Below are 26,070 nucleotides of genomic sequence, written 5' to 3'. Positions count from 1 at the left end.
TTGCCACTTGTATTTCTATGAGTCCTCAGAGCCACTTGGGGACGTGGTGAGGCCTCTTACAGACTTCCTCTTCCCTTCAGGAGCCCGCCAGGCTCCTGTGCCACCTGAGATGAAAACCAATAGTTGCTCAGCTGGGCCCAGCAGCTCAAAATCACAGGCAAGACATTCATTCATGTTGTCCACACAGAGGATGTGACCCCACAGAGGGTGCCAGCGCCACAGTCACCACAGGGCTCCAGCCTGCCCCCCACCTCTAGTCCTCCTCTCCCCTGACCATGTGTGGTAGCCTGGACAAGCCACCCTCTTTTCGCACTTCTGCACCTCTGCCTGGAATTCCTTACTTTTGACCCCCACTTCTCTGCCTAACTCCCCTTTCTCCAAAGTCTGGTGTCCCATCCTTTCTTCTGGCGAGCTCTTCTTGACCACACAACCCCCAGGTTCACAAAATCACCACCTGCTGAAGTGTATATCTCAGGGCACTCACCACTCTGTCCTGAACCCCGACTCCTGAGGGACACCTAGGCCTCATCTTTGTGTCCTCCGGACACAGTGCCTGTTTCCTAATAGGTGCTACACACACACATGCATTGCTTCTGAGGGTACTTAAGACACTGGGAAAGAGAGATTGGGCTTGCTGGAAAGAGAACAGTAGGAGTGCTGGTGGGGACTGAGCGGGTTTATCAGGGAAAAGCAGGTAGACTTTTAGGGATAGACTAGATTGTGTTGCAAACCTCAGTGACTTCAAACATGTAGATTTCTCACCAAAGCTACATGTCCCTTGTGGGTCGGCAGGGGGCGCTGCTCTTAACAGTCACTCAGGCACCCAGACTGAGAGAGCAGTCACCTTGTCTAACTGTCACACAGTCAGAGGGCAGAGGGTGGGTCTTGCATTAGCAATTAAATGGCTTGGTTAGGAAATCACATGGCCCCACCCAATCACAGGGTGCCAAGGAAGTGCAATTGTACCATTGCCCACGGCAGATGGGAAGCTGGGAATTCTGGGTGGAAAGCAAGGGGATCTCAGGGAACATTTCTCTTGGTCCTGCTCTCACAACCAGTGGGCAGAACCTCTGGCTGCTCGGTTATCAGCAGGTGTGTTTATCTGAGCAGGAGGCACTTTTCAGCATGTGGTGTCACTGTGCTAGGGGTGGGGCTGCCAGAGGAAACCACCAGGTGTGGCCACGGGAAAGTCCCTCCAACATTCTATTGAAACATGGAATTTCCTGGTTTTAACCATTTCTTATCCAACTGTCATCTTGGAGCTGACCAGAGCAGGGCAGACCTCTGCAGCCTTCTAGGAAATTTCCTCTGGGACATTAAGTCCTGGCTGGGAAGTGGGCATACCTGGGTCCCAGCCCCAGCAGTCTCTGCAGAATTACTGAAGGTGTGTGGGCCTTGATGGCTTCAATGCCTGTCTGTAAAGTGCCTTCCAGTCTCCCAAGCATTTCCAAATATACTGTTCCATGTCATCCACAAAACTAACAGAGTGAATGTTACTAGCCTCATGCCTTGGATGAGAAAACTGTCAAGCAGGGGTTGTGTGCTGTGCTCGAGGTGACACAGAGCACTACGTGGGCACCAGTGTCGGCTCTTGGGCCTTTGCAGGCTCCCTGAGAAGATGAGTCAGACCCCTGCTTCTCCTAGGAGTGGCCAGGTATGGATTCCGGACCTCCCGGGGGCTCCTGGGTGTGGGAACTTGGTCTTTCCAGGTACCTCTTTCCACTTGTTAACTTGCCCAACCTGCTCTATTGACTGGGCCAAGCCCCAAACTTCCTTGCTCCCGTGAACTGCAGGGGATGCCCAGATAGCAGCCCGTGGCCTGCCACAACTGCCCAGCCTCCGTTCCCAGCCTCTGTGTGGCTCAGATGCCTTGTGCTATGGCTTCCACTTGGGAACTCAGAGCATCCTCTTTCTCTATACTGCGAGGGTGGAGGCAGTGGCTTAGCTGCCTGTCTCTTTAAGAGACAGAGAGAAAGAACGAAATCAGGAAGTGTGAGAGAGCTGCTAGCCTGCTGAAAGGGAGTTGAGTTTTCACAGGGAGGCAGGGAGGCGACCCTCAGCTCGAAGCTCTCCCAGCAACTCCGCTGGCACTCAGCCACTTCCACCGGCCCAGTCTTTGAGTCCCTGGAGCCCGTGACCATCAGGATGCTGTGGGCACTGCCCATGGATGACAGCAAGCCCTGAAAGCTCTGGGAGTGCCACCCAGCCCCACAAGCCTGCATGCCCCACAGCTGAAATGGGGTGAGTGTGCAGGGTCCCTGAGGGAAGGGGGATGGGGGAGCCCGAGGCGGGAGGGGCAGCTGCATGGTGGCACTCTGTGGAGTGTCTGGTGCGGGCGTGTGGGCAGTGGCTCTCCCAGCCCATGTCCCCTTTCTGTGCTGTCTGCCGCTGCTGGGGGCTCCGGCAGTGCCCTTCTCGCCCTCTCCCATGGTCAGCCTTGCAAAGGGCTGCTTGGAGGCCAAGACCAGTGAGAGGCAGGAGGACTGGCACCGAGGAGAGATGCCATCTGCCTACAATGCTCCCTTCCCGGCTCTGCCTCCCACAACCCCAGAGCCAGGGTCAGCACTGTCTCCGCTGTTCTCCTGCCTGGCTTCTGGAGCCTGCCCTCACCCCTCCTGGGTCCTTCCCCCTGGCCCAAGTCCTGGGAGTGGAAGTGGTGAGAAAAGCCTCCTGAAGCAGCTGGGGAATAGGGCTGGAAACCCCCAGCCCTGTGGGGAGGGTGACAAACAGGAAAGGGTTAAAGGGCTGGGGCCGGTGGCCTTTGATGGAGACTGAAATCAAGCAGCACTCAGGCAGGGGTGCCTCTCATCCGCCCTCCTCTTTCCGGTGTAGCTCAGCTCCTGGACTTGCCACAGACAGAAAGCACAACACACACTTGACAGGGAGAAGCTTTGCCTGATCCCAGGCTGCTCAGAGCACAGGGTAAGTGTATCTGCCACAGCAGAGCCTCGAGATGGAAGAGGAGGAGGGAAGGTGGTGGGTGGGGTGCTGGGAAGGCTCCACCGTCCACCCTCCTGCTTCCAACCACCTCTGAAGGAGAGGGAGCGCTGTCACACACAAGGCGCTGTGCTAGAGCCATAGAGTATGCAGAGCTGAGCAGAGGTCCTGCCAATCAGCTCCTAGACACAGCCTGGCCAGAGTCAGAGGCAGAAGCCAGGGCTTGCTGCCCGCTAGGCCTCTGAGACCTTGGCCTTGATTTCAGTGTGCTCTGCCTACTTCACACCCCCAGACCCCCAGCTGATTCCTCCTCAGTCTGGGGTGGTGGGGAGACCTGACCAGCTCATTCAAGCTGAGCTATTACATTGTCTTCAGGGAGCCCTCAGTACCTCAGTAGCTTCTGTAAAATGCAAACACTAATACATTATCTGAAACTAGGAATTGACCACTGATCCCTTGAAGTGGTCTTTGGCTCAAGAAATTGACATTCTCAAAATTTGCATTTTTAAAAGAAGTTACAGAGAGCAGTCTCAAAGCCCATGAACTGTCAATTCCAGGCAGGGTGCCCCAGGGTTGAGAACTTGTAAGAGGTCAGAAGAGGAAGAAGCCCTGTCTAGCCCAGGTTTATTTGAGTCTTTAAGGGGTGGTGGCCCTTCTCATGCACTTTCTCCCAGGCTTCCCATAAAGACCAGCCCTGACCCTATTTTTCAGAGGCATTGAGTTTAGCTTCTGAAGAACCAATTGCATTAGAGGAACTGGCTTTTGGAGAGAGGAGGATGGAGGCAAACATGGGGAACGAAGCTGCAAAGGGTTTCAGATCCTCCCCAGGACTCCTGAGCCTTTGGATTTAATGGTTTCCTGCCTCCCCCACCCTCTACACACACACACACACACACACACACACACACACAGACACACACACACACACACACACACGCACATTCACACACGCACTCTGCAGCAGTGCTGTTCCTCTCCAGCTGACCTGGCCATGCTGGCTGCCTGACACAGCTGTTAGCTCACAGCAGCAGGAAGTGGTGGACCCAGGCCAGTGGGTGGGGAGGGGCTCCAGGCTCATGTTGCAATCCTGGAGATTTCTAGTGGTGTGGTTGACGCTGCCTGACCTGGGGCCCTTCCTTCAAGCACATTTCTACTTCCTGGGACAATCCCAGGACTGGATGCCAAAACCCAGACTTCTCAGTGCTTGGGAGAGGTGACAGAGAAAGGGGTTTGTCTCTGCAGAATGGCCTGTTTGGGGAGGGGTTGGAGGGGATCTGGGGAGTAGGGACAAGTAGAATGCCCTGTGCTGGAACAGGCACAGACTGTGGGCTGAGTGCCTGGTGGCTGTGCTCCCTTTTGGAGAATTGCTTAACCTTTCTGTGCTTCGCGCTTCCCCAGCCCCTCTTCCTCTAGAATGGCCACATGGAGCCCTTCATGGGATGGTCTTGTGCACAGCTTCTGGTCAGGCCACCAGTGTCCATCCCACGCCAGTGATGGAATCCTGGACCCCAGTGTGTGCTTCTTGTAGGCAGAAGGTATCGAGCCAGCCAAGGGCAGGAGATGCAGAGCACCGTCAATTACCTGTGGCACACAGACGACCTGCTGGGGCAGGGGGCCACTGCCAGCGTATACAAGGCCCGGAACAAGGTAGGCCCAGCCCCCACCCAGCGCACCACAGCCCGCTCGCCCCTAGGAAGTCCTTAGCCCAGTCGGCCCCCAGTGGACATCCAGGGCTATGTGGCTGGCCAGAGGCCTCTGGACCTTGCTCTGCACGCTCTGCGGAGGGGAGACCCTGGGTTCCAGCAGAGGTGTGGGGAGCTGAACAGGCCTCCTCAGGATGGTGTTTCTGTCAGGTAGTTTGGGACTGGAGAGAAAGAGATGAAGACACAAAGCCAACATCTGGGGGAGATGGCAGCAAATCTAGGGACAGCAGAGGTGGGAAGCAGGGCTTGTTTGGGTTTTTCCTGCCTTCATCGAGACCTACTGTGCTATAGCATCTGAAGAACGGAAACCAGACAGACTCCAAAGGTCTGCCGATAACCTCAGGGAGGGTTGGCTGTCCTTGTCATTATTCTCGATAGTAACAGTAACAACAAACCGTCCCCTGCAGGGTATCAGGTGTGCCAAACCCTTGTCACTTGCCAGGGCTGGACTGACTGTACACCCTCTGAGCAGGGGAAGCAGCTGAGGGTGGGAGCCCCTCCCCCACCCAGGCTGTCTTTGCTCATTTCCAGTGTTAGGCTGGTGGGAGAGGCTGCGTGGAGGCCTGGGGGGTGCACCCCAGGGCAGGGTGGAACTTCTGTTCTCCCCCATGGCAGAAATCCGGGGAGCTGGTTGCTGTGAAGGTCTTCAACACCGCCAGCTACCTGCGACCCCGCGAGGTGCAGGTGAGGGAGTTTGAGGTCCTGCGCAAGCTCAACCACCAGAACATCGTCAAACTCTTTGCGGTGGAGGAGACGGTGGGTCCAGTGCTTGGTCAGATGGAAATGGTCTTGTCCTTGACCCTCACAGGCTGGGGAGAGGCAGGTCACATGCTCATTAGCAGGGCAGCCAGAGCAGCAACCTGTAGAATGGAGTGAAGACTGCCGGGGGTTGGGGCAGTGCATGGCAAAGTCAGGATGGGAAGTAGGGCCTAAGCAAGGAGGGCTTCCTGGAAAAGGTGACCTCAGGCTCAGATGTGTGGCATCAGTGTGAGGCCAAGGACAGGCAGCCAGGCGAGAAGCTGGGACCTAGAAGGCTTTTGGCTCTAGGCTGAGCCAGCTTCTCTTGAGGAAGTAGAGGAGACTGCCCTCATCCCCATGCCTCCCCCTGTCCCACCCCCAGGGGACCAGCCGGCAGAAGGTGTTGGTGATGGAATACTGCTCTAGTGGGAGCCTGCTGAGCGTGCTCGAGAGCCCCGAGAACGCCTTCGGGCTGCCAGAGGATGAGTTCCTGGTGGTGCTGCGCTGTGTGGGTGAGCCCCTCCCTGACTCCACCGCGGAGCCCCCTACCCGCCTCTGACAAGCCACCGGCCTGGCCCTCAGCAGAAGGCAAAGCCCCAGAGAGGGGCGGCCCCTTTGAAACAAGTATTCTAACACAGAAGAACATTCAGAACCTAAGAGGCTCTCCATTCAGACCTGGGAGAGATGATGATGAACGGACAGAACCCAAAGTCTGATTTCTGCTGGTCAGCAGTTTAAAACTGCAACTTAAAAATAAAATGTAAAGCAGGTTGTACACCAATATTCATAGCAGCATTATTCACAATAGTCCTAAGGTGAAAACAACCCAAACATCATGGATAGATGAATGGATAGAAAAAATGTGGTATATGCACATAATGGAATACTTACTATTCAACCTTAAAAAGGAATGGAATTTTGACACACACTGCAATGTAAATGAACCTGGAAGATGTTATGCTGGGTGAAATAAACCAGACACACAAATACTGTGTGATTCCACTATGTGAGGTTCTTAGAAAATCAAATCCATAGAGACCAGAAGTAGAATGGGGGTTGCCAGGGGCTCTGGGAGAGGGATGGAGAGTGATTGTTTAATCTGTAGAGCTTCTGTTTGGGTGGTTGACCAAGTTCTGAAGATGGATAGTGGTGTTTACACAACAACGTGAATGTACTTAACTCCACTGACCTGTACGCTTAAAAGGGAAAGTTTATGCTAGGTATACTTTAAAATTGTTTTAATCAAATATTTTACAATAAAAAGTCATAAAATAGACAGGGAGGGAGTGCCATCCTCGGGGAGCCAGAGCCATCATCTCTCGGTTTCTTAGAGACACCCCATGGACTCTCCATACTCCATGTCCTTGGGACCCCCCTCCGTTGCCCTGTGCCCATCTCTGTTCTGCTTTTCCTGTGGCCCTGTCAGCCAGTGGGAACTCTGTCTGGACCCAAGAACAGCCTCCTCCCCGCCCAAGATAAGCCCCAGACACTGGTCTGTCCTCAGCCAGAGCCGCTAGCAGCCCTCCCTCTGTCCCCAGTGGCCGGCATGAACCACCTGCGAGAGAACAGCATCGTGCACCGGGACATCAAGCCGGGGAACATCATGCGCCTGGTGGGGGAGGAGGGGCAGAGCATCTACAAGCTGACGGACTTTGGAGCCGCTCGGGAGCTGGATGACGATGAGAAGTTCATCTCTGTCTATGGGACGGAGGAGTACCTGGTGCGTGGGGTAATGGGAACCTGCTGCCCCAGCAAGGGCGTCCCCTGCAGTTGGTGCCCCTCACTTTCCGAAAGCCTCTGTCCCATTCCCCTGCATCCGGCATGGCTAGATCTCACCCTCTGCACCGGAACTAGAGAATTCATTCTGCTCTCCAAGATGGAAAAGGCGATGCTGCAGCCTTCCCATTCCTCCCTGCCTGGCCTCCCTTGTGCAGTTAACTCCCTGATCTGATTCTCATGGAGGATGGGACACCACTGGTCATCACGTCCCCCAGAGCACAGGGTGGGCAAGTGAAGATGCTCTGGACAGGCCAACTCCATGCCAATGTGTGAGCTGACAAGGGAGGTGGATCGAGTGGTTCTGTTTCTGCCAGAAGGCAATGGAAGGGAGTCTGATGGATGGAGGCTCAGTTCCTTATGCACCCTCTCCCTCCACGGCAGTCTTGTACCACGTCTGTATCCACGCCCACAACACTGCTGTCTGGTTCTCTCTCTGGCAGCACCCTGACATGTATGAGCGGGCGGTGCTTCGTAAGCCCCAGCAGAAGGCATTCGGGGTGACCGTGGATCTCTGGAGCATTGGGGTCACCCTGTACCATGCAGCCACCGGCAGCCTTCCCTTCGTCCCCTTTGGTGGGCCACGGCGCAACAAGGAGATCATGTATGTGGGCCACGGGCAGGGGACGAGGGCTCTGGGTCTTCCCCACTGGCCCTGCTGTGTCTCCTCGTTAGCCTCTAACTCTCTGGTCCTCCTTTGGCCCGGCCCACCCAGGCTTCTCTTAGATTTTTGGTGATGACCACCTGGCCGATGGGAGACTGATCCGAATTCCTTATCTGAGTTTGGTGCTTCCCTTTAGCCCTCCCCCCATTGGCTGCTCATCTCATCTCAAGTGAGGGTCCAATGGCACTGCCAGGGGCAGAGGTGGGACAAGACCCAGCGTCCAGATCCCAGGTCCAAGGTCCTTCCAGGTTTCCTGCTGCCTGATACAGAGTAGCTGGAAAAAGCAGCTGCTCCCACTGAGTGCACCGCCCAGAGCAGACATTTAAGGTGGATTCACAGGAAGGTCGATGCACCCACACTCAGCTCAGGGATCAGCGGTGTGGAAACTGTATGAGGTTAGGGAACGGGGAAGGAGACCGACCTGGATGGGGCTGTCGGTGTGGGCTGCACCTCGAAGGGAGGGGAGGATTAGAATAGTGACGTGGAGGGGAAGAATATTCAGGCCGAGCACAGCACAGGCAAAGGGGTGGAGGCAGGCCCTGCTGTGGGCGTGTAGTGAGGTCACGGGACAGAGGAAACGGACAGTGGGGAGGAGCAGAGTTTGACGGGAACACCAAGGCAAGGTGATCTTATTGGCTGAGAGCCAGGACTCACAGCTTTCATTTTCAGGCCATCTCAGAGTGGCTGGGTGACTTGAACCAGTACGCTGAGCCCTCTGTTCTGAGTTTGTCATCCCTTGAAGTGGGATGGTCTGGGGAGTCGCCCGACCTGATCCTGCCTCACTCACTACAGGCACCGGATCACCACAGAGAAGCCAGCCGGGGCCATTGCAGGCACTCAGAAGCGGGAGAACGGGCCCCTGGAGTGGAGCTATGCCCTCCCCATCACCTGCCAGCTGTCGATGTGAGTGGGGCCCTGCAGGAGGGGCAGGCACAGACCCAAGTCTAGGATGGGTGTCCTTCTCTCTGCTGAGGCCCTTTGCTTGCTGTCTGCTTGGGTCCACCACTTTCCCTTTCTGGCCTCAGGTTTGCCATCTGGATGCCGGAAGACCCCTCTAGTTCTTCCTCCCCTTCTCACTGTGCCCTACCACCTTGGTTCTAGCACTTTCGGACGTTTCATGAAATGCCCCTGTTACCTACTCCAGGAGGCCAAGCCTGGGCTCTGACCCCTGACGGTCTCTGTGTTCTGGCGGCAGGGGGCTGCAGAGCCAGCTGGTGCCCATCCTGGCCAACATCCTGGAGGTGGAGCAGGCCAAGTGCTGGGGCTTCGACCAGTTCTTTGCAGAGACCAGTGACATCCTGCAGCGAGTGGTCATCCATGTCTTCTCGCTGCCCCAGGCGGTCCTGCACCATGTCTATATCCACGCCCACAACACGTAAGTGGGCGTGAGTGACAGAGACTCAGGACCTTCTCTACCCAAGCAGAAAGGTGTGTCCTAAGCAGTGTTCTATGGAGTGTTTAGATATGGAAGCTTCTGGATCCAATCTTAGTGTACCAGTTCACAGTTAAAGTGAAATGGGCTTCCCTGCTGCTAGACTCCAAAGATTCAGTGAACTCTACAAAGCAAATGTGTGTTGTAAATCCCCTGAGGGGTGTGTGTGTGTGTGGGTGATGTGTTTCCCAAATTTATTGCTCATAGAACCCTTTATTCCTGGGGCATTTTATAGGACTATGGGCATTTCAATGGAAGTGTGGCAGGAAGAGGTACCAAGGCAGAGGTTGGATATTGGGGCTCCTGAGTTCTGTTTCCACTCTCTATCCACTGTAAGATATGATACCCTTTGTCTCTCCACCTTTGATAAGAGAGAAAATCACCCAGTCCCTCCCTCTGAAAAGCTGAACCCTCTCCATGAAAGAAGTCTTAGCTGGGGTTTGGGTCACCCCAACCCCGTATCCTGCCTGCTGATACTTCCTCTCCTCCCTGTACCCCTGATGTGCCTAGGATAGCCATCTTCCTGGAGGCTGTGTACAAGCAGACCAACATGGCCCCCCAGCACCAAGAGTACCTCTTCGAGGGTCACCTCTGTGTCCTCGAACCCAGCCTTTCAGCACAGCACATCGCACACACGACAACAAGCAGCCCTCTGACGCTATTCAGCGTGGCCAGCGAGACTCCCAAGGGCCTGGCCTTCAGGGACCGTGAGTAGCGTCACGCAGGCTGGGTCTCATCTCTTCCTCACATTCTCCTCCACGAGGCAGGGGTTTATGATCCAGGGTATTGATTCATTTCTTTTGTGGGTGTTTCTTTGGGCCCACAGGTTGCCCAAAATTCTGGGTTCTAATTCTGCATGTGCCTCTGAAATGCCATGTGACTCAGGCTGATGGTTTAACGTCCCCAGGCTTCAGTGTCCACAGAGCTGTAAAACTTCAATTGAAACAGGGATATCTGGATTTAACGTGCTCTCCTCGATCTCGGCGATTGGTGGGGAAACCTCGCATAGTTTGGGTTGGAGGAAGCAGAAGCCCAAGGTGCTGGAAAGAAGGGAAGGTGGCTAGGGGTTTGGAGCTTTGTGCTCCAAGTTCTAGCAAAAATATCATTCCTCTTCATTTTAATAATGCCAATTGCATCCTCCTGCTCAGGTCTCCAAGTCTGGGAAACAGAATTAACCTTGAAACTCCTAGGCCGTTTTCTGGCTGTTGAGAAAGGGCCTTGGGCATGAGAATGTAGTTCTTGAAAGTGGACACAAGGGGGCAGTGAGAGACTACAATTGTAAAGAAGCCCATCAAAGTGCATTTAAAGCTTGGAAGGTAGGGGCTCTAGGAGTTGGGAAGCTTGAGGTTGAAGCTAGGTGGTGAAGGGTGAATGTGAGCCGGGAATAAAGAATGATGAGCTCAGAGTTCATCCAGGCCCATATAGGCAGCCCCTCAGACAGGGTCTTTGTTTGCAGCTGCTCTGGACATCCCCAAGTTCATGCCCAAAGTGGACCTGCAGGCAGATTACAACACCGCCAAGGTTAGGGGTGGCCCCCTGGTGGCAGGGAAGGGGATTTGCACAGGGATAGCGGGTATGGAACCGGGTATGGAACCTGCCCACCTGTGTTTTCAGGGTGTGTTGGGTGCCGGCTACCAGGCCCTGCGGCTGGCACGGGTTCTGCTGGCTGGGCAGGAGTTGATGCTTCGGGGGCTGCACTGGTTCCTGTAAGTACCCATGGGGCCGCGGCTGTGGGCACGGTGGCCTAGGTCCTCTGGGAGAGAGCAGCACTGACTCTTACTCCGACAGGGAGACGCTCCAGGCCACGTGCAGGCGGACGCTGGAGGTCACGCAGATGGCTCTCCTCTTCCTCAGCAACAGCCTGGGCACCGAGAGGTAGGCATCCTGGCCAGGGCAGGGGCCGCAGCAGGCATGAGGCCACTCGGACCCCTCAGCTCTTCTTTCTTTCTGTCTATTCCTCGCCCCCAATGTTTCTAGCAATGCCTCTCGACGCGCCCCCACCCAGAGCTCCCATCTTCCCTGCCATGGTAGAATAGAGAGGTCACTGCCACCCCGTCCCTCATCCCCCACCCTGTCAAATGACCACACATCCCTCCCCCACCACCCAGTGCCTCACCTTGGGGGAAGGAGCTCATGGGGTATTGCCTCTCCGGGTGGGTGTCAAGGCAGCCTCCCTGCCTGAGGAAGGGACCTCTGCCCTCCCAGACCCATTCTGAAGACTTAGGCTGCTGAGCTGCACAGTCCTCTGGGCCTGACAGGGCAGGGATTCCGCCGTCTCACCTCCACATATGTCTTCTCTGCTTCCTCTGTATCTTAAGCTGCCCTTGCCTTCTTAGGACCCCCTGCCCCAATCCGCGGGACTTCATGGCCTCCACTCCTCTGACTGGGCTATTTAGGGGTGATGGGTGGAGAAAGGGAGGATGAAACTTGGGGAGGATGAAACCAAGCTGCAGGGTCTAGAGATGAGAAGCAGGAAGACTCCATGGCGCAGAGCACTACTGAGAGGTGGGCACAACCCCTGAATTTTGAAAGGCATGGAGCCGAGGTGCAGGTGAGAGATGGGGGCTCTGCAGGCTAGGGAAGCTGATGGTGGCCAGAGCCTTTCCCCCTGGGAGGAGGCGTGTAGGGACTGCCAAGCATGGCCCCCAGCCTTTGTGCTCAGGAAGGTCCCGGGAGTTTCCCCGCAGTGGTTGACTCACTGCAGCCTTGCCTTCCTCCTGGGGTTTGGCAGCAACGTCACTGATGATGGAGCAGATGGGGAGGTGGTGGTTTGGGAAGAGGAAGGGTGCCTCCAGATGACAGGGGTGGAGTCCCAAGCATGGCTGACAGATGTCAGCAGCACAGCTCCTCTGAGCAGAGCTCTGGCCAGGGCACAGACGGAGGTTCCTGGGACAAATGCCATGCAGAGGGGCCCACGCTGGCCTGGAGGAGCTAGCCCTTCCCAGGGACTAGAGATGGGGAGAGGCAACCACAGAGCTCTTCCCGGAAAAGTGGGTCTTTTCAGGCCATAATGAGGGAGAACACCTTGGGTTGGATGGTCCTGTGCAGAGACAGAGAAGGTGGCCATGATTGGCGGGGGGGGGGGGGGCTTGTGGGCATTTGCAGGGGGTGTGCTGGCGAGGTTCACTGAAGCCACAGTTACAATGGAGACGAATCCCAAGGGAGGTGGGAGTAGGGCCCGGGGGGGGGGGGGGCCGGGGAGGGGAGAAGCATGGAGGTCCCAGAGGTCCAGTTGGCAGGTTAGACCCCCAATAAAATGACTTATCGGTCTATTGTAAGTGTTTCTTGCCTTGAACAGGAAAGAAACATGTAGAGAAAGCATTTGAAGTATTTGTCTGCCCACTTGCCCTGGACAGAGGAGTGGGGGGGGCGTGACAGGCTAGCCCCAGGCTGGAGTCCGGGCATCTGCCCGCTTGACTACTGTTTTCCCATTCTGTCTCCAAGGCGCCTTCGGATGCTTGGTGTGTCTAGAGAGCTCAGGGTCAGGGGTGTGCCTGCTTCCAAGCGCATTGCCCCTTCCACCAAGGAGGAATTTGCAGAGCACTGAGTAGCCAGAGGGCGCGGGCCATGCCCTTGACTAGCTCACCACTGACGCAGGTCCTGGTCCTCGTTCCCAGCCTGCGCCTCTATTCACCCCTTTTCAAAATGAGGACTGGATGCTCTCCAAGGCCTTTCAGCTCCAACGCTTTGCAATTCTTTCCTGAACATCTTAGACCTGTAGATTCTTCTAAGTTCTGAAGCCAGAGCTCCTCCCATAGTGGAATCTGAGATATTTTAATGAGCTGACTTGCGTGTTTGGAGGAGCCCAAGCATCAGCCTGGTTACTCACGTCTCCCACAGAGCATTCCTCCTGCCTCAGGCTCCCCAAGACAGGCTCCCTTGGTAGTGTGTCCTTGCCTTTGTCTGGAAGTTCCCTGGTCCTCCTTGGCAGCTGCAGCCATCTAGAGGCATTCTTCAGGCACCCAGAAATGGCTTGGGGGCTCCCGGGGCTGCCCCACCACCACCACCAAAAAAGCGTGTGTTTATGCCCTCCAATCAAGCCCTTTATCTTGGAGTCCCATTTGATCCCCACCTTATTAGGTGGCAGGAAAGAGATTTATTTCTCCATTATGTAGATGGAATACCTGAGGCTTGGATAGCTAAAGTGACTAACCCAGGAGGATGCAGATGGCAAGTGTGACAGCTAAGTGTCAAACCCATAGTTCCTGACCCCCCCCCACCCCGTCCCATTGCATTGGGCCAGCCTCATCTTCTGCCATCAGGTATTCCACACCTCCAAATCCATTTGTACACTCAGCAACTCATTCAACAATCACATACTGAGTAACCAGTGTGTGTTAAACATTTTGTCAGACACCAGAGATAGAACGGTGAGCAAAGCAGGCCGTGGCCCTGCCTTCATGGAGCTTCCACTTCATTCCTAATTCTCTCCCCTGCTCTCCTCTCCTCTCTCTCCATTCCCAAGCCAAACACATATGATTGGTTTTTTTCCCTAATTATTATTGTTATAAAAACAGTACATGTTAATTGTAGAAAGTTGGAAAATACAGATACGCAAAAATGAAATTAAAATGCCATATCCTACCACCCAGAGATAGGTTGTCACACCTTAGTAGTATATATTCTTCTAGATAGTTCTCTATTACATATATATAAATATATATTAACCAGCACTCAAGTTTCCATTACTTCCACATTTTCCCGAAAATAAGACCTAAGCAGAAAATAAGTCCTAGCATGGTTTTTCAAGATGAATCCCCTGAACATACGCCCTAATGCGTCTTTTGGAGCAAAACTTAATATAAGAGCCGGTCTTATTTTTGGGGAAACACGGTTGCTACTTTATAACCTGCTTTTCTCAGTTAATGAGCTCTCCCCCTCCATGTCATGCATATTCGTCTCATCTAGTACCTACCCACATTCAAATTTCCCTAATTATCCCCCCAGTTTTCTTTTCTGGCTGGTTTCATCCAAACCAGGATCCAATCTAAGAGCACAGTTTGTATCTGGTTGTCATGTTACTTAAGTTTGTTTTAATCTAGACAGACTGCCTCGTCCCTGGCCCCCTCCACAACACACCGGCTTGTTAGAGGGACAACACCCATTGTTCCACCTTCTAGATTTGTCTACACTTCCTCTGGATATCATTTGGCTTGTTCTTCTTTCCCGGCATTTCCTATAAACAGAGTTCTAAGGGTTAGGTGGATTCAAGTTACACGTTAGGCTAAGTGCGTCACAAATGATGCTGGGTACAATGCATGTCTACCCACCCCAGGGTGGGGACAGCCTGATTCCTGTAGTGTACAGTTATGTTTTCCCTGTGAAAGACCACACAGATGTCCATGCCTTCAGCTTCATCCTGCGTTTTCACACCATGCCTGAGTGAGTAACTTCACTGGAGCAGCACAATGCTAACATTCTAACTCCTGGCACATTATTGGCTAGTATTCTACAAAATACAGCTTTTCCCTAATCAATAAGCTATTGGTTATCATGAAATACAGTTTCTATTAGAAAGGAACTTTATTCTTTTCTTCTAGTTACAAATTTTCCTTGTCAGGAGCTCATTAACAGCTGCTTTGCATAGTGGACTCATGAATATTCATAGGTTCAAGTTGTTCGACTCTACATCAGTCTTTATCCATAGCAGTGCTCAGCAGTCACAACTTGGAGTCTCTTCAAACTGGTTCCTCTGTTCCAAACACAACACTCCCTAGACACCCCACAAGCCAGCAAAACTGTCCCAAAGATGCCATGCTCAAAGTGCAGTCACGGAGCTCTATGCCTCCTAACGCCCCAAATGTGTCCTTTCTTCGAGGTTCAATGACATGGCTAGGATGCCCGAAATCCAAGAACTGAAGAGGGCCACAGAGCTGAGGTCCAAGCTGCGGGCTGTGAGTGAGGCTGGGGCAAGGGGTACTGTCAGCAGCAGAGCTGGGGGGCAGTGGTCCAGCCAGGCTGCCATCGGAGTCCCGGAGCCCCGAGCTGAGGACCCCACGGGGCTCTGCCTTTTGTCCTCTAGGAGGCTGAGGTCCTCTCCAGATTTCCTCATAGTATCACAGAGATCCAGGCGAGCCTGGGCAGCCTGAGCTCAGAGCTGGCGAAGAACCGGGATCAGGTACATGAGGACAGAAGGTCTGTGGGATTTTCCTTCTCGGTGGGCGAGGATGGGGGCGGGGCGCACAGCTCAAAAGTGCAAGCCTCTTCCGGCATCAGCCTGCTTTCTCCCTTGTCTTGCCAATGGAGCTGGAGCACGGGGTAGTGGGGGCGGGGGGTTCCAGAATGTGCAAGACCCTCCCCGGAGACTGGCCCGAAGGAGAAAAGGACCTGGGGTCCTGCCCCATCTGTGCGTTTAGAGAGTGAATTTGAAATCTTAGCAAGTGCAATAGTTCTAAGTAAAAAAAAAAAAATTTAGTTCCCTTTCTCTTCTGAGCCCTTTCTCTTTGTCAGACCCTTGGATAGGTTCTCCTACTTTTATCATCTCATTTAATCCTCAAGACAATACTCAGGGAGGTTAATTTGTCCTGAGTCACAGCCAGTAAATGACAAATGACGGAGATAGGACTACAGGTCAGGGTCGCCCACCTCCAGAGCCCACGTTCTTGGCCTACAACAGCCATTTACAGCCTTTATGACCCCATTCTCCTGTTCATGAGGGTAAAATGCCCACCCACCCACGGCCTGACCGGCCATTCTCCTCAGCGCCTACGCTCACCCAGACATAACCCTAGGTCCTCAGTTCTGGATTCAAAGAGCTCTGAAAAACACAGGGCTTTTGCTTAACTGTTTTGGTTGCAAAACCTGACCTAAACTGACATGAGGCTCTTTATAGTCTTTATTTATTCCACTTGGAGTGAATATTCTTAGTTCTCTTAAGATTGAGTCTATTCAATGAGGAGGTGCTGTCCCAGGCCCCCCGGGGCTGTTCCACAATATAGTACGTGTATATGGAATCACCTTTCTAAAATCAGAAGACAATTCTGAATTTAGAACATATCTGCCCGAGTCTTTTGGATAAAGGCTGTTCTGAGGTCTTATCCACCCCACATTCTCGGGGAGGACAGGAGCGTGGGCCCTGCAGAGACCTGGGAACAAACTCTCTCTGCCCAGAATCAGCTCCGCAAATAGCTGAGCCGGGGCCACAGGAGGAGCTGCGGGGAGGAAGTGGAGCTAAACAGGCCCGAGGGTGAGGAAGAAACCCCTACACACGCACACACCCAACATCTCAAACAAAGTGTTTGTATCCAGCCTGAAAAGGGGAAGGAAGAGACAATAATGACCTTAAACCCCAGCCCAAGAAGGTCCTTGAGAGGTCACCTCCCTCATTCCCCTCAATCCCCTGCCTCCAGGCAGCACTGAGGTCCTTTGATGCATTATTGTCTTCAACAATATTTAAGTTCTTTGTACGTTCCAGGAATTGGGTATACCAAGAAGACACTAGTTCTACCCTTTCAGGTGACCAGAGAGAGGTTTCTGCTCCACTCCCATCTCAGACTGTCGCTGCCAGACTCTCACGTTTCAGGATCCCAGCCCCCTTCCCGGAGTCTAGTCTCAACCATTTTTGTAGCAAAGGCCACTCTTCTGTGGCCTGTGCTGCTTGGCTTTTTATCTGTCTCCTCTTATTATTAAACACCGTGTGTGTGTGTCTGTGTGTGTGTGTGTGTGTGTGTGTGTGTGAGAGAGAGAGAGAGAGAGAGAGAGAGAGAGACAAAGATAGAGAGAATAAACATGAGAATGAGAGATAGTTGGCTGGCACCTGAAAAAGCTGAGAGACAGGAGAGTCACCCCTACTCCCAGATTGGCCCCCAAAACTGGCAATGTGGCTGCTTCTATAAGGAGACAGCTCCTCCCCTCCCACTACCGCCACCCCATCCCCTCCCTCACCCTGTACTCTGTTGTTGGATTCTTCCGTCACCTGGAGCCTGTCTCCTGCCCACAGCATCCAGCAGATTCAGTGTTGTCTGGACAAGATGTACCTCATCTACAAACAGTTCAAGAAATCCAGGATGAGGCCAGGTGAGCCATGGGCAGAGCAAAATATTCCTCGTGCTCTCCTATCCCTCGCCTCTTCCTTCCTTCCCTCCAGATATCCAGTCACTTGTTTTACACCATCGGGGTTGCTGGAGGCTCACTCTGTGCAGGTGCCTTGTGGAGCCAGGGTGCAGCTGGTCTAAGGCAGGGTTCCTGGCTGCCAGCTGCCTACAGACCAGTGAGGGACCTGAAGGCTTTACACCTGTGCCTATTGCCACGTGGGGACCTTAGATGATGTGCTTGGGGGACGCAGCACCTGGAGTCTGGGTGCTATAGAAGAGGTGGCCCTTGAGTGAGACCCCTCACCTTTGCAATGCACTTTACATTTTAAAGAGTATGTTCCTATCCATTGTGTCTTTCGCTCACTAAAATAATCAGGTTTTCCAGAAAATGGAGGGTTCAGAGAAATCCCTTTTAGCGTCACTGGGCCAGGCACTTTACCCCCATTATCTACTAAGCCTCAGGAAGACCCTCTGGCCAGAGGCAGGCTCAGGGATGGGAAGCTGCTTGCCCAGGGTGACTGCCACCCAGGAGAGATCTGGGGGTGGGGGGTGACGGGAAGGACGTTGACTCTTGGGGCTGGGGACAGAGCACACCAGGACCCAACCCACTCTCTCCCTGCCATGCCCCGAGTATTTCCTAACGTGCAAACTGAAAGTCTTGGACGTCATTGCCAAGTTCTCTTCTATCCCTAGGATTATATAAAAAGCACCGTCTCATAGACATACAATGCCAGCCATGTATATAATCTGAGGTTTTCTAGTAGCCAGAATTTTAAAAGTAGGAAGAAACAGGCGAAATTAGTTTTAATAATATATTTTATTCAAACCAATATATCCAAATTGTCATTTCAGTATATAGTCAATATACACACCATTATTAAAGAGATATTATATTTGACATTCTTTTTTTATGCTAAGTCTTCACAATTCCATGTTTATTTTACACTTATAGCCCATCTGTCCAGAAACTAATTTTTTTAACAAAGTGAAATGTAGTCTTACCAAAACAATAAAGCTGTGTTTAATGGGGAAAAAATATTTTACACTGCTTCAGTTTTTAAATTTACATTAATTGAATTAAGATAAAATGCCGTGCCTCGGTCGCAGTAGCCACCTGTCAAATGCTCAGCAGCCACGTGTGTCGGGGGCCATCGTGTTGAGCATTCAGATCTAAATGGTTTGAATGGTCATCCCTCCTTGGGAACCCAGTCCTGACTCTGGGTCTGGCCTCTGGACGGGTGGAGAGGGCAGCATAGGAGACGGGAAAACTGGAAGCCAGCAGGGCCTTGGGCTCAGCACGCCTGACCTGACACCCAGTTGGCCACCTTTGGTGTGATTTTCCGAGATCTCGGAAGCTTTTCTGCCATAATCCTATAATCACTACCCTTTGGAGCACCTCCCATGTGTTGGGCACTGTTTTACAGGCTGTGCGTGTTCTTTATTTATTTAATACTCATAAAAGCTCCAGGTACCATTAGCCTCTTCATTTTATAGACAAGGACACTGAGACACAGGCAGATTAAGTAGCTCCAGCAATCAACGTCCAGCCGCTTTTAACCACCCCACTTTATAGCCTCAAAAAGTTTCATTTCTATTAGTCTTCAAGAGTCCTTTACTAAAATTAAAAGTGAACCAGGAAGGATAACCCTTGGGGTGTCGAAAGATGCCATTCCAATAAATGCTCACTAGTGAATAATAGGGCACTCGCTCACTACCCTCAGACCCATCCTGTGTGTTACATATGACAGATGAGGAAGCAGACTTGGTGAGGAGACATCACTTGCATACAGACCCCTGATAATGGGAGGCAGTGCCGGGACTTGTAGCTTGGCCTTCCCAAGTCTAATTGGCTGAGAGCAGGGTCCCAATGAAGAACCCAAGAAGGGGATTCTGCTAAGCAATGGAGGGGGCCCAGCGAGGTAACCTTTGTCTCATTTCCTCGGGGGAAGCCACTGACCTGGAGGTCCATTCCCTCGAAGCCCAGGAGGGGGCAGCATCTCCCCAGTGCAGAGAGCATCAGAAGGCGCCAGGCAGTGAAAACTTCAGCCCTTCTGGCAAAAGTGTCTGGGCCCAGAAGGGGAGGTAGAGGGTGGTGACCTAGCTTATCCAGCTCTTTGCTGCAGAGCCCAGTGGTTCTGCCTGCAGCTTGAATATTCAGGGATGAAGCCAGCAGGCTGTAGGCGTCAGTCACTCTGGGAGGGGTGAGGGCTGAGGGGCCGAGGCTGACCACGCAAACTTCAAGGCCCATCTCATCCACCGCTTCTCACCTGAAGGGTTCACCTGCCCCAGGTATGCCCCTCCTTTGTCATAGTGCAATTTCTTGTGTGCTTGGTTCAGTCATTCTGTCCTTCCTGGCTCCAGGGGGCTGTGGCCTCCCATGGAGCAGGGTCTGAACCAGACTCTTCTTTTTTGTAGTTGTCTGTCCCCCAATGCTCACGGCAATCTGTTGACGGATTGAACTGGTGACATCATTTTTGTCTGTTTCCTTCAGGGCTCGGCTACAACGAGGAGCAGATTCACAAACTGGATAAGTGAGTGGCCGGTCCCCGGGTGAGCAGAAGGGTGGGTGTCACCAGGGCAGAGCAATTCTCTGCCAGACAAGAAGTGGTGAAGGGCCCTAATCATAAGCTGGCGCTGGGCAGGAGGAAGGGGGTAACTATACCTGGGGCAGGTTGTCGGAGCCAGGAGGGAGTGTGTGGCCGCGTCGGAGGGAGGTTCCTCAGAAGCAGCCATGAAACTGGATTTACTTCTGAACAAGATTGTCTGTAGGATTTCCTTCCCTGATTGTCCTCACCCATTTACCACTTACTGATCCTGACTTCTGCTGAGCTTTCATTTGGGCTTCGCTCCGCTCCTGTTTACTTGACTCTCTGGTCTCCCAGGAGGCCCTCCCTGATTTAATGCTTGTTTATGGCTGCCCCACCTCTGCACACACACACTTTCCACAACCATCTCGCCTTGCAGTGTGTGTTCTCCCCCCTGTCCTCCCACATCACTGCTGACAGGTGCTGTGTGCTGGCCACTCTGATGGCCATGGTCCCTATGTGTGAACATCGTTTCTTCCTTTATTGGAGAGAGAGAGAGCCCTGCTGTGGATTCAGGGGCTGGCCATTTAGGTGGTGCAGACCCTGGGGTGCTAGGCTTGTGCTCAGCTGGCTCTGACTGCTTATCTCTGTGCCTGTTTTCCTGTCTTTTCAGGGTGAATTTTAGTCATTTAGCCAAAAGGCTCCTGCAGGTGTTTCAGGAGGAGTGTGTGCAGAAGTATCAGACATCCCTAGTCACGCATGGCAATTGGATGAGGTAACAATCTGGCCCTCCCTCCTGAGCTCATGGACCCCAGGGCCCTTCCAGGCCCAGACCTCTTGGCTTTGCAGAGCCCTGACTGAGAGGGAGGTGTAGTAAAAGGACAGAGGCAAAAAAAAAAAAAGGGTAGTTTTGTGGCCCTGGGTGGCCAGGCAGTCTGCTGGGTGATTTCTATACCTTAGCTTATTAATCCCACAGTATCTATCCTATGCAGTAGATACTATCATCCCATCTCACAGATGGGGAAACTGAGGCTCCGAGAACAGGTCTCTTCCTCAACACCACACAGTTAGTAAGTAGCAGACCCAGCACTGGTATATAGGTGGGACTGTCCCTAAAATCTGGATTCTTCCCACAGCCCCAGGTGGTCGTGTTAGCCTTTCTGGGGAGAACACAAGTTCCCTCTAGGATGAGGACAAGTGGTCAGGGAAGCAGGGGCAGTTACAGACCCTTAAATAGAACCACTGTCACACTGTCCCCTATAAGAGATTGGGTTCTCCCTTCCCAGACAGCCCCTTCCTCCTTTCCCTACCTGCATGGAATCCTGGTTCCTCCTGAGAGAGCAGTTTCCCAGATGCTGCCTGTTCAAGGCCCGTTGCACTCGTGGGCTCCTTATGAGGCTGAGATCCAGGCACCCACAGGCACTCACATTAGAATACCAAATGCTGGTTCCCCCACCCCAACTCACCCCAAATTCTGATTAATTGGTGTGAAGTTGGTTTGGCTATCAGCAGTTTAAAAGCACCTCAGGTGATTCTAATGTGTAGCCGGGGTTGGGAATCAATCACTGGTTTAACCCCTCTGGCCTTGGTTTCCTTTTTGTGTAATGGGGAAGATGTTCTTGCTCATTCTCTCCACTAAAAGAGAGCAGAGAATTCATGACAGAGCCTTGACCTTGATTTGCTCTGGAAATGGGAGCATGAGCAGTTCCAGTATTAAGTGTGGGCTGTCCTCGGACCTCTCTGGAGCTTGACCTGCCTCACGCTCATCCTAACCCGCCTGGGTGACCAGTCCAGCTGCGTGCGTGTTTGCAGCTCCCATGTGGTTCTGATGGGACTCTCACCAGCCTCAGTCAGAACAGGAGCGTTCTTACATTGGGAGAGGTGAGAGTTGAGGGCACATCTAAAAAGACAGAGGCAGTAAGGGAGGCAAATGCCTGGGACCCATGGGCTCTGGCCTCTGTCATCTGGAAGCCCCTCCTCTGTGTCTGTGTAGTGGCCCAAACGACACCTGGGTGGGCTCCGGCAAAAGCCAGTAAGCCAGGCTCTGATTTTTCACCTGCTCTCTTGAGGTCGTTGCACGAAGCCAGGAATCGCCTGCGTCTGATCGGCTGCTCCGTGGCTGCCTGCAGCACAGAAGCCCAGGGAGTCCAGGAGAACCTCAGCAAGGTGCGAGATGTTCAGGGGGACCTGGGGCTGCTGAGGGCAGCCAGCTGAATCTGGTACTCTGAGGACATTTGCGCCATTCCCCTGCCTCTGGGCAGAGTTGCCTTTGACCAAGTTCAAGGACTTTGGTGTGGGTAAGATGTCTCTGACCCACAACAATGCCCTGAGGTAGCGATGCAGAGAGTGGAAGGAACTTTCTGGTGATCTCAAGCTGAAGGTCACTGCAAGGGCAGAGCCTCCAGAATGCTGGGACATCTTCCTCGTGCCCCGTGCAGCCTGGGAGGCTTCAGGCCACTCCTGAGAGCGGCCATGTGAACTCTCTTTGACCTTCTGATCTGCTTTCTGGGAAGAGAACAACACACAGGCGGCTGCAGAAGCTGCCTGCTTTGCCAACAGGAACAGAGATCTGCTTCTTCTAGGGCAGCCCAAATGTGGCCCCTTCTCCTCTCCCTGCATGCAGGCACATGCAGCAGCTGTGTCTTTTCAGAATGGTGCTAGGCTGCCCCTACCTCTTCTCTGCACTCCTAGCTCATGTGTCGTAAGAGGAGTAGGTTAGACACAGAGGAGAACTTGGCAGTCTGGAGCATTAAATCCAAGCACAGATGAGTGAAGGTGGTTGTGCCAGCCATGCTTCCAGAATGGGAAGGAGGCTTGTGGGAAAGGCTGCAGCGTCCTGGGTGCTCCGGGGATGCAGGCGGGAGCTGTTTTGTTACCCTTTTCTTATCTTTTCCCAGCACCTCCCCTCCCCTACCGGTGAGCTGGGTCTTCCCTTCTGACTACAGTGTGGTTCCCTTTAGATCCTTGACCAGCTGTCTCACCAGCTTCTTCAGGACAGAACAAAGGGGGCTCAGGCCTCACCACCCCCCATATCTCCTTATTCCAGCTCTGCACTAAAGGACCTGGGTCTCCAGTAAGTGCCGGAGAGAGGCGTGTGTGTGTGTGTGTGTGTGTGTGTGTGTGTATAAGGGGGTGGTGAGAGGCGCTAGGTGCTGAGGTGAGAGTCCAGGAGGTTTTGCCTCATACAGGCCTAGAAGTCGGGAATAAAAGAGGCATGGTGGGGAGCCTCCTGGGGAGGGGTCAGGCAGGGCAACCCTGGCCTCAGGCACACCTGCCTCTCTTGCCTCTGTCTGGGACAGCATGGAAGAGCTCTGTGAGGAGATGAAGCTGCTTGCCTTTGACCTCCAGGATAACAACCGCATCATTGAAGGGTAAGGAGTCCCCGCTGTGTGCCAGGGAGGGCTGGGTCCTCAAGCTGCCTGGCCTCCGGGGTGCAGGGTGCCCATACCTGCCCATGGAGGTTTGATGACAGGTGTCCATTTTCCAAATAGTCACATTGACACTTAGGCCTGTCCTCAGGTGAGTTGCCATCCTCTCAAGGTGTTGGCTTCCACTATAGTCTTAAGAATATAGTGCAGTCAGAGATGAAAATTCCGTCTAATTTTAAGCAATTACTGGATGTACCAAAAGAGAATCCATTTGCCCTTAATGTGAGACCATTCTCAGTGCAGTCCGAGATGGGGGCTCGGGCCATGTGGATTGTGGCTGTGAATGCAGACTCCGCCTGATGCCTCACCAATACCAACTCCTGTAATCTTCACACCCATACTCAGAGTGGTGCTGTTTCATCTCCATGTCATATACTAGGAAACTGAGGCACAGCGCCTGGACTAATTGCCCGAGGCCTGTGTTTCTCTGGCCTTGCTGGGCTCTCATTCTGTGCAGGTGCTTACAGGCCTCCGTCCCTCACCCCCCAGACTGCAGGCCCAGCGTTAGAGACTTTGGTTCAACACCCGAGGAGATTTCCCTCATCAGAGGGTTGGGGAGTACTGGAGAGTGTGCCGCAGGAGCGCAGCAGGCTTAGCCTTTTGGATTCTGTGCACCAGTAAAACTCACAAAAGAAAATTGGAGTGACCAACTTCTCATAGAATCAAATAGGCACATTTGAAAGGGAAAAAAACCCTGCCATCTAGTAGTTCCACTTAATAAAGCACGCTTTAACACCAAAGAGAAGGGAGGACATAATCTCAGAATCCAGGGTGGTCCTTGCCCTGAAAGTCGGTGGGCTTACTTACACACACATACAGGTGAAGACACCCTCCTTCTCATCCCTATGGCTGTCACTTCCCCATTTGGGTATGTGGAAAAAATGGCAGAGAATCCAACAGGATCTGACTCCTGACTGCTCCTTACCAACTGCACGACCCTGGGAGGTTTGTTCAGCTCTGGGCTTCAGTTCCCTCCTCTGCTATGTAGGAATAATGGTGCCTACCTATTGGTCGGGATTAAATAGGATGAGATCTGCAATGTGCTGAGGGAGGAGAGGGCGCACAGAAGGCAGGACTCATGAAGTGCTAGGTGTTCCCCAGAGGCCAGGCAGTCTGGGATGCTAGAATTGGGCCAGGGTTGATGACAGGTGTCCATCTTCCTAATAGGCATGTTGGCGCTTAGTCACAAGCTGTGCAATGACGAGGCAGGAGCAAAGCTGGTGGTGTCCCCAGAGTTTCAGGTCCTTGGGTCTAGGAGGCGTCTCTTCATGTCCCATTCCAGCAAAGGGAGAATCCATCCTCTTAAATACACACAAAGAGGAGATTCGATAACTACTTCTCGGAAAGCCTTTCCAGAATAGTCCTCATGGGCAGGAAGTTCTAATTTTAGTGCTGACATAAATTTTTCTTGCTGTGATATGTAGCCTATTTAGAGATAGCTCAAAACTTTATTTTCGTGAATTTTCACTTCCTTATTCAGAGCTGTAGCCAGACAGCCTGAAGAAACCATGTGAATTCCTTCCTCTCTCTCCCCCAACTCCTAACACCCCTACATTGGATTGCCAGGAGAGCTTTTAGAAGTGCAAATGCCTGGGTCTTGCCCAGAGACTCTGGGTGTGGCCTGGGGTGGGGGATTTTTATAAGCTTCCCGGTGACTCTAATGTGTAGTCAGGGATGAGAACCAGAGTTCTTGTCAGGACAGGGAGGCTGCCCCAGCAAAGCTAAGGGCTCATATGGCTCAGAGCTCCTGAAAGCTGTGTTTGGCCCTGGGGTATGGTCTGCCGGCTCATAGTCCAGTTGGGAAAAGCTAACGTGTGCCTTTTATTACAGATTGAGTAGGGTCCAGTCGGCTCCTGATGTCTGAGCTCCGTGGGGTGCACGAGGTGTCCTGAAGCATTAGAATCATTCAAACACTGTGCTCCTGCCTGCACTGTGGGACCCAACACAAGACGATACATGGTCCCATCTCATCAGCCTACCTCCCTCCCGGCTGACAGCTGGGAGATGTCACCAGCATTACCTTGCACTGCCTTTCTGCGGGAAGCAGCAGGCAGCACCTGGGAGACCAGACAATCGCTGTAAGGACCCCACTGCCTGTGCTGGCCTTCGTATCTTATGCAGGCTCAGGCACAGCTGCTCCATCGCCCTGGCATGTACGGCTGACCCCGGCCAGGCCCTGGGGAGAAGAGGTTCCAATAGCCTGCCAGCCACCCTCCTGAGCTTCATTCCTCAGGGAACAAAAGAGGAGGCCTCCCTCCTGGGGGTTCCCCAGGGTGCTGAGTCAAACAACCTAATCTCAGTCTTCCTTCCTCTTAAGGTGTTTCTCATCAAACATACAACCCTCACCTCTCTCTTCTGATTTCTGAGGGGCACCACACTCGGCCGCAGGCCTCACAGAGCCTGAATTTCCTTCTGCTTTTGGTCTGGCTGAGCCTAAGGTTGAGAGGATGGGTGGTGAAGGCCGAATGCCACTGTCCAGGGACTCTTTTCCTCTTCTCTCCCTCTGAGACATCACCAGGTTCTGGGATGTGCAGCCAGCTGGGGTCAGTAGTAGCCGTGCAATCAGCACAGGTCTGTAAGTCCAGAGCCCTGAGGAGATAAAAGGCCTGCACCTTGAAGAAGTGGAATAAACGTGGGCTTCTTTTCTATTTCTGAGTGGCTCTTGCTGGGCTGTGTGTGTCGCAGGGGAAGGATCTCGACTGGGTGTGCTTGGCATCCCAACAGGCCCAGGGTTGGGATCTATGAGAAGAATTGGGAAATGAAGCTGGGACTGGTCACTTCCTTATTCCTGCCTTTCCTCTAAATGGGCCCTAATTTAAAGGAAGAGCTCAAGG

The 26,070-nt window shown here is 53.1% G+C and overlaps 1 protein-coding gene across 4 annotated transcripts; it reads left to right on the top strand.

Moving 5' to 3' along the window:
- Nucleotides 1–1,846: 1,846 nt before the first annotated feature.
- On the top strand, nucleotides 1,847–26,070 carry IKBKE (inhibitor of nuclear factor kappa B kinase subunit epsilon). Of its 4 annotated transcripts, none has more exons than XM_033092390.1 (22): nucleotides 1,848–2,241; nucleotides 2,833–2,922; nucleotides 4,466–4,584; nucleotides 5,256–5,396; nucleotides 5,761–5,890; nucleotides 6,917–7,098; nucleotides 7,598–7,758; nucleotides 8,611–8,721; nucleotides 9,014–9,193; nucleotides 9,761–9,957; nucleotides 10,707–10,771; nucleotides 10,865–10,956; nucleotides 11,039–11,125; nucleotides 15,069–15,144; nucleotides 15,273–15,385; nucleotides 17,190–17,266; nucleotides 19,775–19,814; nucleotides 20,482–20,583; nucleotides 21,878–21,974; nucleotides 22,769–22,881; nucleotides 23,108–23,179; nucleotides 25,067–26,069. In XM_033092390.1, exons 3-22 carry the CDS (start codon nucleotides 4,498–4,500, stop codon nucleotides 25,098–25,100), a joined length of 2,157 nt encoding a protein of 718 aa, XP_032948281.1. In that variant the 5' UTR covers nucleotides 1,848–2,241; nucleotides 2,833–2,922; nucleotides 4,466–4,497; the 3' UTR covers nucleotides 25,101–26,069. The 4 variants fall into 4 exon arrangements, with proteins under 4 accessions (XP_032948283.1, XP_032948281.1, XP_032948282.1 ...); XM_033092391.1 differs by having other exon boundaries at nucleotides 4,336–4,584; XM_033092392.1 differs by lacking the exons at nucleotides 15,069–15,144; nucleotides 15,273–15,385 and having other exon boundaries at nucleotides 1,847–2,241.

The sequence above is a fragment of the Rhinolophus ferrumequinum genome, chromosome 22 (genome assembly GCF_004115265.2).
Source record: "Rhinolophus ferrumequinum isolate MPI-CBG mRhiFer1 chromosome 22, mRhiFer1_v1.p, whole genome shotgun sequence".
NCBI classification, from domain to species: Eukaryota; Metazoa; Chordata; class Mammalia; order Chiroptera; family Rhinolophidae; genus Rhinolophus; species Rhinolophus ferrumequinum.
This window is presented reverse-complemented; position numbering and strand designations above follow the sequence as displayed.

Bases quoted from the DNA above. Each gene is read 5' to 3' on its own strand.
- IKBKE (XM_033092390.1), top strand. From the start codon at position 4,498: ATGCAGAGCACCGTCAATTACCTGTGGCACACAGACGACCTGCTGGGG. The intron at 9,194-9,760 runs GTAAGTGGGCGT...TGATGTGCCTAG, and splicing joins TATATCCACGCCCACAACAC to GATAGCCATCTTCCTGGAGG. The intron at 23,180-25,066 runs GTAAGGAGTCCC...CTTTTATTACAG, and splicing joins AACAACCGCATCATTGAAGG to ATTGAGTAGGGTCCAGTCGG.